Below are 10,486 nucleotides of genomic sequence, written 5' to 3'. Positions count from 1 at the left end.
AATTTGGGGAGGGGGGGGGAGGCTCCATCCCTGCTCCCCACAGCTCGGCATCCGCGGGGCGAGAGGTGGCCCCGGCAGGCAGCAGCTCGGGGCTGTGGCGATGGTGTGAAGCAGATACGGGCTCCGCAACGCCTGCGCCCCAGCGGCAGCAGCGCCGCGTTATCGGGGGCCGATCTCTGCATCTGCCGGGGGGAGGAAGAGCAGCACCTGCGGGGACGGGACGGAGCCGGCCCCCAGCGGGCACGGGCAGCCCGGGCAGCGAGGCCGCGGTGGCTCCCGCAGGGATGCGCGGCTCCAAAGGAGCCAAGTGGGGGGGCTGCCCCCCACACCCCCCCCCCCAGGACTGATCCCTGCCTGGGGCCGCGCTGAGGATGCCCAGGGCTGGCGGCCACAGCCCGCCTCAGTCCCCAGTCTCCCACTGGTTTGTGCTGGGACAGCGCCAGGCGGGGGTTCGGTGGGGCGCAGGGGCTGCCCCCCCCCCCGCCCACTCTGCCCCCAGCTCCTCTCTCTCTTTTTTTGAAATCACGTGATAAATTTCAAACGCCGCGAGCCCTGCGGTTACTCATCCCGCGGCCGATTCCTCTGGGGGCGGCTGCCGATGAGTCAGGGCACCAGCCTGGGGGGGGGCCAGGGGTCCCCGGACCCCTTCCCGACCCCCCCCCCCCCAGGGCTGTGCCGTGCCCCCAGCCCGCAGCAGGCCCCAGAGCTGCTGCAGGCGATGCTGCCCCGGCTGCTGCTCCTCCTGCTCCGCTCCAGGGACACCAAAACCTCGGTGGTGGCACCGGCACTGCCCGGCTCAGTGCCTGTGGGGCCGAGTGTGTGTCCCCCCCCCCTGCACCCCTTGGGGCAGGAACTGTCCTTAACCCCAGCCCCCCCCTTGGCACGGGGCAGCTGAGCCCCGCTGTGCCGCCCGCACCCCGGCCACCCCCTGCCTCAGTTTCCCCAGGCGCAGGGCAGGGGGTGCGGGGGGGGGCAGCCCCATTTCCTCTGCCCCCCCCATTGCTGCTGCCGCCCTGGCAGCTCGCAGCAGGGTGCTGCAAACCACAGCTGGCTGTGGCTTGGGGCTCTCCCTCACCCTCCGGGGCTGCAGCGCTTCCACCCGCACCCCTCCCCGGACCCTGCCCACCTCGGCCGGGGGGGTCCCACAGGGGGGTGGGGGCGCAGACCCCATGTCGGGTTGTGGGTGGGGGTCTCATTCCCTGGCTCCTGACCCCCTGCTTGGACCCATGGGCAGGCAGTGCCCCCCCAGCCCCTTTTTTCTCCCCCCAGCCCCGGTGGGACTCGCGTGGCTCCGTGCCGTGCCCACCCCGTGCCCCCCCCCCCCAGCCCACAGTGGGTCTCAGCTCTGTGTTTCCTATACAGCAACTTTCTTTATTTTCCCACCAAAAACCCCCTCTTATTTTGGGCCGGTTGTAAGGTTTCTTTTTCCAGCAGGCTTTCAGTTTTTTTTTCTCAGCATTTCTATCGGTAAGGGGAAAAATGAAGCCACCCGTGCCGCTTCGGTTCTCTGCTCCTGCCAGGGGCTGGTGGCAGCTGGGTCCCGGTGGCACGGGGGCGATGGGGGCTGCTTCCAGGCGGGGGGGGCGGCAGCGGCAGCAGGGCCTGCGCCATGGAGGGGACACACGGATGTAGTGCGGGGTGAGCTGACACCTTGCCCTCACGGCATCCTCTCTCCTCCAGCCGCCTGCCGCCTCGCTGTCATTTTTGTCACCGATGACCCAAAGGCTCTGTGAGCTCCTGGGATCAGCCCCGCGCACGGGGTGGGCTGAGGGCTTGGGCAACCCTGGGAGCAGGGCCCCAGGTGCCCCCTGACCCACCGCAGGGGCTGCAGCAGCCACCAGGGGGGCCCCCCGGTCCCGGGGCAGGAGGTGGGAGCCCTGCAGGGTGCCCGGCCCCGGGTCCCCTCCTCGGGTTTATAGGAAATGGCACTGCGAGGAAGCGCCCGGCGCTGCTGCCCGGGTGAGCGTTTCTTTCCAGCCGTGGGCGCCGAAAGGCCCCTCTCTGCCACGGATCCGGTGTGAGTCAAAGCCGGAGCCCTGGGGTTTAACCACAAGCCCCAGAGCTGCTGTGTCACGGGGGAGCACCACCAGAGGCGTTTATAAGAAATGGGGGGGCTGCCCAGCCGGGGACGGGACCCTGGCCAGAGCGGGGGCTTTGCCCACGTCAGGAGGAAGCCAGGGGATGCAGGAGGGCAGGGCGCACAGCCCGTCATCCCCAGGGCTGCTGCATTTTGGGTTCTCAGCTCAGCCCCATCCCGGGGTGCCCGGTGCCCGCACCACCGCAGGGTGCGCGGCCCCCCCAGCCCCACAGGGCCATGGCCACGCTCCCCTTGGGTCCAGCTGGGCCCCGTCACAGCTCGTCCCTGCCCCAGGTGTGCCGGCAGCTGCCCGCCCCTTGCAGATGTTCCTCCTGGACACCCAGAGCCCCTCGCACCTGCCTCCCCTCCCGGCCTCCGCAGCCCCGGGGAGCTCCCTCTGTGCGCACCGGGGCCAACCCTCCCACCTGGGGGGGAGGTGGCACGTCCCCCCCCAGCCTTCCTCATCACACAGAGGGATCAGCTCCTCATCGTCAGCTCTACAGCGGGGACCCCCCTCCCTGCTCCCCAGCACGAGGGGGGCAGCGACCTCAGATGACGGCGGGGGGGCGGCCCCGGCTGCCATGTGCCCAGCGCCGCCGCGGATGCTGCGGAGCGACAAGTGCCACCGGGCCCCCGGGGGCCGGCAGCCGGCCCGGCCCAGCGTGCGGGGCCCGCGATCTCGCTGCGGGGAGGTGACGGAGCCAACGCGCCCTGACAAGGGCCTCGCGCCCCCCCGCCACGGCCAGCGCCTCGGCAGCGCCCGCCGGGGGGGACTTCTCGGCTGTCACAACCGATCTGCGTCGGGGGCAGCGTCTGCCGGCGCTGTAAGTGGGGTTAAATTCGGGGTCACCTGGATCGAGCACGGGGGGGGCTGCTGGAAAATAGCCCCCCCCCCCCATACACACACACACACACCCCGTGCCCGGGCACCCCTTGTCCCCAGTCGACACCAGGGTGGGATATTTGGGGGGGTGAGGGGGGCACTGGGGTGAGGCAGAGGGGGAGAAAGCGAGACCCCGGCCCCTGCCCGCTGCGGGGACATCACGGGGGTGGGCACCACGGCAGCAGCCCCCCGGCAGGCCCGTCCCCGGCGGGGGCAGGGAGCTCGAGCCGTGACCGAGGGGATGCGGGGGATGCGGTGGCCACAACCTGCCCCGGGGGTCCGCTGCCCGGCAGCCCCAAAGCCACTGGGGGCAGCGCCACCCGTGTCCGCCTCAACTCCCCGTGACCCTCCGGGACGGGCGGCGCTGCCACCGTCACCAAGCGGCCCCCCCGGGGCCACCGTCACGGGCAGCTGGGCCCCGACTGCCACTGCCAGGAATCGGCTGGAGCTGAGGAAATCCCTGCGGGGACCCTCAGCGTCCCCCCAAAAGCCCCGCAGCCTCCACGGGGCAGTTCTGGGCTGGGTGAGCAGCGTCTGGGGGCAAATCCCACCTCGTCTGTACCGGCAGACACCCACCCTCGTCCGAGGCCAAGCCCCGGGGCTCTGGATTTGCTGGGGTCCGGGCAGGTGGGATTTGGGGCTGGGCCCCCTGCCCGGAGCCGCCAGCCCCTGCCCCCTGAGCCCCCCCCCCCTTGTTTTCGGTGCCTGTGTCGCTGCCTGGGCTCGCGCTGAGCAGGCTGCAGCCGCGGGCAGATGCTTTTAACTAGCTGCTGAAATTAAACCGGCTCCGGCTCCTTCCCCCTGACCTATTTTTAACATTTGATTGGATTTTCTTCCCGCGCGCCGGCCCCTGGTGGGGCCGCGGTGTCAGCCCCGCGTCACATCAGTGCAGGCGCGCGGGGCCTCATTTGTCACTTCGCATCTCCCGGAGCCCCCCCGGATGGCTCAGCGGGTGCACGGGGGGCCCGCCTGGGCTTTGCCCCCATTCCCGTGCCCGTCTCCGCCGCACCACGGCCGCTCTGTGCCCTGCCCGCAGCGCGCTGGGCACCGTCCCCCCGTCCCCATATCCCGGCACCGTCCCCGCCGCGAGGCCCAGCTGTCGGTGCCGCCATCCCGGCCCTTTCCTGTGCTCCCAGGTGCTGCGCGGGAGGGTCCCTGCGGGGGCCGGGACACCCGAGTGCGGTCCCCGTCCCCGAGCAGCCGGCGCTGACACCTCCACTTCCGCTTGGCACGGCCCCGACGCTTATTTTTAACCCCCGGCTCCTCCGTCAGGCACGCGGCGAGCCCCCCCCCGCCGACACCCTGCCTCCGGCTGCTGCCCCCCGCAGCAGGATCGGGCCCTCCAGAGCTGGGCTGGGTCCTGGGGGGCAGGCTGGGACCCCCCGGGATGGAGTGGGACCGGTGGGGATGGATGGGACTAATGGGGCAGGATGGGGACAGCGGGGCAGGATTGGGGCAGGATTGGGGCAGGATGGGACCAATGGGGCAGGATTAGGGCAGAATTGGGGCAGGATTGGGGCAGGATTGGGGCAGGATTGGGGCAGGATGGGGACAGCGGGGCAGGATGGGACCTGCAGGAGCAGGGCAGGTTCCCCACTGCTCTCCCTTCTGGGCTGCAGCAGCCACAGCCCCATCCCGGAGGGGCCCAGACCCCCGTGCCCCCACTGCAGCTGTGCCACCGGGCCCGCAGGACCCCTGCCCCCCATCCCGTGCCCGGGTCCCTGTCTGTGGCTCTGCGCCGCCCGGTCCCGCGGTGCCACGGAGGCGACTGCGTGCCCGCCCGCCCGCCGGCCCCCCGCTGCACCGCAGCCCCGCGCTGCCAGACACCGCACGTGGCCCCCCCGCCCCGCCCGGTCAGCGCTCATCACGCCCCGGCGAAGACGAGGGGCCTGGGGGTGCGCCCCGAGCCCCCCGCGCCGCCGTCACGCTAAGCCGGCCAGACAGGGGCTGCGGCCCCCCGAGCGCTCCGGAGGGAACCGCGGCTTTTCAGGGAAGATCTGGCTCCTGCTGAAGCAAATCGGCTGCTACAGGAATCGGGCGAGGGGTCAGGGGGAGGCGGGTGGGGGCTGAAACGGACTCCCCCAGCCCCGCGGCACCGGCGGGGGCCCAGCACTGCGGGGGGGGGGCAGAGCTGGCGCACGCAGACAGCGGTGATCCTTAGAGGAGGAGGAGGAGGAGGAGGGCCCGGAGCTGAGCCAGGGTTTTGGCTCCCAGGGGTCCCGGGGCTGGGTGCTGGTGCGCAGGATCCGACCCCCGGGAGGCTCCGGGGCCGGGAGTCGCGGCGGGGGCTGCGCAGGGGTTAACGGCGGGGGAGCACCAGGAGGGTTTTGGATGGCACCGAGCTATGTTAATGACTTTTCTTCCTGTTCCTCTCCTTTTACACCGAGGGCAGCTCGGTAACCAGAGCCTGCTTCCTTCCCTGAGATTAAGGAGCCGACTGCTTGTGTCCCCCCCCCACTGCCCCCCCTCCTGGAGCAGCCACTGACTTGTCACCCAGCATCTGTCCCCAGCTCCCATGGGTGCTGAGCATCCTCCCGGCCCCAGCCAGGATTCCCCCACCAGATGGGGAGCCGCTTTCCAGGCTGCTCGGGGGAAGCCCTGCGGTGCTGCTGCCCCCCCCAGCCCCCCCCCCCATGGGGTTTGGGGCACAGAGGTGGCTGCGGGGCGGCGCACGGCCACAGCACTGTGGGTTGGGGCAGGAAAGGGGGGGCCGGGACTGGGGGCAGGTGAGCGGGGGCCAGGGTTTGCTACAGTGGGGTTGAGACCCCCAGCCAGCTCCCAGCCCCCAGCCACGCACCGTTCCCATGGGGGGGGGGGGACACGTCACTGCCCGTGACTCGGTTTCCCCCGCCCGGCGTGACGCATGGGACACCTGCTGGTGGGGGGGGGGCACAGTGGGGGTGCCCCAAACCATGGGACGGCCGCTCCGGGCTGCACGAGGCCGTGCCAGCCCCAGAGCAGGAGCCAGGGCCAGGGCAGGCATCAGAGGGGACCAGCATTGGGGGGGCTCTGTTGCTGTGGGGGGGGGGATCCAGCATCACCACCCTGCTCCAGGGCACCCAGCTCCAGCCTGGGTCTGCCCCGAGCCCTGCCCAGTGCTGAGCCGGACCCCTCCCCAGCCACGCTGCCCCCCGAGCTGGGGGCACAGTGTGGGGGGGGGCAGCCCACAGGTACCACCGCGTGTCCCACAGCGTGGCCATGGCCCCCCCAGGCCCAGCGCTGGGGTCCCGCAGGTGGCCGTCCTGGCCTCTCCGCGCTGCGGTTTGCTTCATGCCCCCGCGAGCTCCTCAGCAGCGCGCTGCCTTCGAGCAGCAGCGAGATGCAAATTCCTCCGGGGTGGGGGGAGTATTTTTGTTTTTCCCTGAGACCAAATTTAGCCCCCGCGGGTGCCCGGTGCATTTGCGCTCGTTTTAATAATGAAAACAGGAACAATGCGATTTACTGAGAAAATAACCCCCAGGTTTCCCCTCGGTCCCCAGCCAGCAAATTCCTGCCGGAAAAGTGAATCCGGTCCCCCCCCCGGGAGCAGCATCTGCTGGGGTGGCCTGGGTGGCAGGGGGACAGCAGGACGGGGGGACAGTAAGGACCTGGGGACAGCAGGACCTGGGGACAGCAGCCCTGCCCTGTGCTCACGGGGGTCACCAAAGGAAGCCCCCGCCAGGGTTTGGTCCTGGGTGCAGCTGCGGTGCCACCCGTGGAGATGTCCCAGAGGGGACATGGGGCAGGGGGCGCCCACCAGAGCCTGGAGACCCCAGAGATGGGCAGGGGGCTCCCACTGCGGGGGGAGGCTGGGGCTGGGGGCGATGCTGGGGCTGGTCCCAAGCCTGAGCTTGGTTCCCAGGGCACTTGGCCCCTCGCTGGGGCTGGTTTCAGTGGGGTTGTTTCCTGCTGGGGGTCTCCATTTGTGGGGGGGCTCAGCCCCCCGCCATCCCCCTCAGATGTGCAAAATGCCGAAATGCCTCAACCATCTGCAGGGGGAAACTGAGGCACGGGGGCTGAAGCAGGGGATTTCCTCCCAGGGTCCCAGGTCCCCTGTCCCTGGCTGTGGGGGGCTGCCCGGGGTGACGTGGGGGGGGGCTCCTTGGCTCCCCCTTCCTGGTCCCGAGGGAAGTCCCGCTGTGCCTCCCGGGGGGGCAGCGTCCCCGGTGTCACCTTACTGCGGGGACTCAAGGACATCCTGGGGACAGAGCCACATCTCCAAGGTCGGGGTCCCTCGCCCCGCGGTGGCCCTGTTGGGCCCCATGCTGGGGGGGCGGTGGCACAGTGGGGAGCCCAGCACCACTGCACTGACCCCGCAGCGGGGGGGGGGGGGGGGCTGTGAATTTATCCTCGCCGGTGATGGCCTAACGGGAGCGAATTAGCACGCCGTGACGTCAGGGAGACGTGCTGCAGCACTTTCTGCCCCCCCCCCGTTAATGAGGCGCCCCCCCCTTGTTGCACGCCCTCCAGCCTTTATTTTTCCTCCTAGAAATAATTTCTGGAAATTTCCTTGTTTTCCTTCTCGTTCTCACTCCGGAGCTCGGCGGGGTGATTCCTGCGCTGCTTCGGGGAGGGGAGGGGAGGGGAGGGGGCAGCTGCGCCCTGGCAGCTGGGGGGGACACCGGGGGGGGGGGGCAGCTGCTGTGCTCTGCCCTGGGTGCAGCCCCTGCATTGCGGGCAGGGCTTGTGCCAGGGAGGGGTGCACACGTGTGAGTGTGAGTGTGAGTGTGAGTGTGAGTGTGAGTGTGAGCGTGCACCAGGCCAGGGGTGGGCACAGGGAGGCTGTACCCAGAACAATGCCACCCCCCCAGCTGCCAGGACGTCCCCACCAGGACATGGGGATCCCATCCACCTGCCCCCCCCAGCCTGGCTGCGGCCCCCACCCCACACATCTTTATCTCCCCATTTCCTCCTGGGGGAAGCAGACCCAGCCCGAACCCCATCCCAAACCCTGTCCCCATCCCTGTCCCCATCCCCGTCCCCGTCCCCATCCCCGTCCCCGTCCCCGTCCCCGTCCAGCCCCACAGCAGCACCAGCACCCGATGTGCAGGGCCAGGGGATTTAGGGGCAGGTGGGGCAGAGACCCGCGTGTCCCTCTCTGTGCCGCTGCCCCCTTCCCACGCGTGCCCCCACTCCAGGAGGGGACCCCCAGGCGCACCCCCGAGCCCAGGGTCTGGGCCCAGACCCCAGGCAGGGGGCGGATGGGCCGGCGGTGGCTGCGCTCGTCCTTGGGTGCGGGTTGGGGCAGCGTGCGCAGGGTGGTCCCTGATTCCTGTGGGACAAGGAGCACCCAAGGGAAGCCCCCCCTTGGGGCAGGACGCCTTGGGGACAGCTCCAGGGGACACGGGGACTTCCAGGCCACAGCCTGGCCCTGGGACAGGCAGGGGAAGGGGCTGGGAGCGGGCAGGGGCAGGGGGCAGGCAGGGGCAGGGGCAGGGGGCGGGCAGGGTTTGTCACCCAGGTGGCCCCAGGGGGCTCGGACCACCCAGACCCACACAAGGGGAGCGGGGCCAGGAGCAGGACAGGCCCCAGCTGCCCCCCCCCCAGGCCCCCCCCAGCCCCGCTCTTTGCTCCAGGTTGCTCCGTCCCCAGCAGGAGCCGGGCTGGGGCCGTGCCGGTTTCCTCCTGGTGAGCCCCAAAAAGCCCCTGCTCAGAGGGGGCCCCGCGGCTCTGCCTTGGGGCAGCTCCGAGCTGTGACCCCGGGGGGGCACGGGGGGGCCCCAAACACCCAGCGAGCGGTGAGGGCGTGCGGGGGGCACGGGGCCAGCACCGGGCAGGCGGCGAATTAACGGACACCGAGGGGTCAGGGCTCGGGCCGGCCCCCGGTCGGTGCCGGGCGCTCCGTGCCCGGTCCCCGGTCCCCATCCCCGGCCGCCGCCCCCCTCCCGCTCCCCGGCCCCCCGCGTGTCCCGGTGCCGCGCGGCCCCGCCCCGTGCCCGTTCCCCGCCCCGGTGGGGGTTGGACGGGGCGGCCCCGGGCGGGGCTCCCGGTGCGGAGCCGCTTCTTTGGATAAGAGGCGCGGGCGGCGGGGATGGGGCAGGTGCGGTGAGGGCGGCGGCACCGGCAGCAGCGGGGCAGGGCGGCCCCCCCCACACACACCTCGCCCCCCGGTACCCCCCCTCCCATCCCGGCGGCACGTCCGGGGGCTTTCCGCCAGTCCGGGGCTTTTCCTTCCTCGGCCCCCGCGGCTTTCCCCGGGGCATGGAGCGAGCGGCGGGCGCGCAGCGCGGGGGGCGCCGCTGAGGCTCGGGGGCGCCGGGGGCGGCGGGGGCGGCGGGGCCGGTGAGCGGCGGAGCGGGGCCGGGCTCGGGCTCCCCGCCGCCCGTCCATGGGCGCGCTGGAGCCGGCCGCCGGAGCCCCCCGCGCCGCCCTCCCCATGCTCAGCGGCGCCGCCAGCTTCGCCAAGGAGCCGCCGGGCGCCCGGGACGCCGCCGCCGCCGCCGCCGCCGCTTACTACGGCGAGCCCGGGGCCCCGGAGCCGCCCGTCCCGCCGCTGCCCTACGGTGCGCCCCCCGTGCCCGGCGGCTTCGGCGCTGGCGGCGGCGGCGGCGGCCGCTTCCTCGGGCCGTGCCCTCCCTACCGGGCACCGCCGCCCGCCGCCGCCCCGGCCGCGGGGAGCGGATACGCGGCGGCGGCGGCGGGTGAGGGCTACGGGGGCGCGGAGCTGTACGGGGGCGCGGAGGGAGCCTACGGCCCCGGGGGAGCCCCCGCGCTGTGCCCCCGCGCCGGGCCGCTCTGCGCCCTGCCCGGGTACCGGGCGGCCGGCAAGGTGCAGGTGATGCTCAACAACTTCCCGCTGTGGGCCAAGTTCCACAAGCACCAGACCGAGATGATCATCACCAAGCAGGGCAGGTGAGCGCCGGGCGGGGGGTTCAGGGGGGTTCCGGGGGGCTCCGAGACTGCGGGGGGGCCGGGGATGGGGCTGCCGGGGCGGTGGCACCGGGACAGGACGGGGCCAGCGGGGGCTGAGGCTGCGCTGCCTCCCCTGCCCTCCCCAGGAGGCTGGGGCGGATGTGTCGGGGCTGTGAGAGTGAGGGGGGGTCCCCGAGCCTCGGGGGGGGTCTTTCTGTGTGTGCAGAGGGTAAAAAATACGGGGGGCAAAGCAGCCCCCCCCCCGGTGTGACTTTTTGGGCAACTGGAGGCGGGTTGCAAAGAGAAAGGGGACAGAGCCCGCTGCCGGCACAGGCTCTGCGGGACGTCTTTGGGGTCCCGTGGGGGTGTCCCCGTGTCCGTGAGGGTGGAACGGGGGCTCAGGACCTCCCGTGACCGGGCTGGGTACGGGGACGCTGGTGCTGGTTGTACTGGGGAGAACGGGGCGATCGTCCCAGGGAGCAGAGGGGCCGGATCCAGAGCTCGGTGCTGCAACAAGTGGGGAGGCCACGAGCACAGGGGGTGGGCGACAGCCCCGAGCCCCCCGCGGCACAGGAATCCCCACCTGAGCTGCTGACCCCAGGTGCCTGCGCTCCTCTGGGGGGGGGAGGCAGAGGCTGGGAGCCCCCCCCCGTGTGTGGGGGGGGCACTTTGGTGAGGTTCAGGGCACCAAAACA

The 10,486-nt window shown here is 71.9% G+C and overlaps 1 protein-coding gene across 1 annotated transcript in view; it reads left to right on the top strand.

Moving 5' to 3' along the window:
• Nucleotides 1–8,909: 8,909 nt before the first annotated feature.
• TBX21 (T-box transcription factor 21) overlaps nucleotides 8,910–10,486 on the top strand; it is a 2,577-nt gene continuing 1,000 nt past the window's right edge. Inside the window, 1 exon segment of the mRNA XM_068660442.1 lies at nucleotides 8,910–9,791. Coding sequence (XP_068516543.1) covers nucleotides 9,268–9,791 — 524 coding nt within the window. The 5' untranslated portion in view covers nucleotides 8,910–9,267.

Source organism: Anas acuta, chromosome 25 (assembly GCF_963932015.1).
Source record: "Anas acuta chromosome 25, bAnaAcu1.1, whole genome shotgun sequence".
Taxonomy (NCBI): Eukaryota; Metazoa; Chordata; class Aves; order Anseriformes; family Anatidae; genus Anas; species Anas acuta.
Note: the sequence above shows the minus strand (reverse complement) of the source record. Positions and strands in the feature narration are given on the sequence as shown.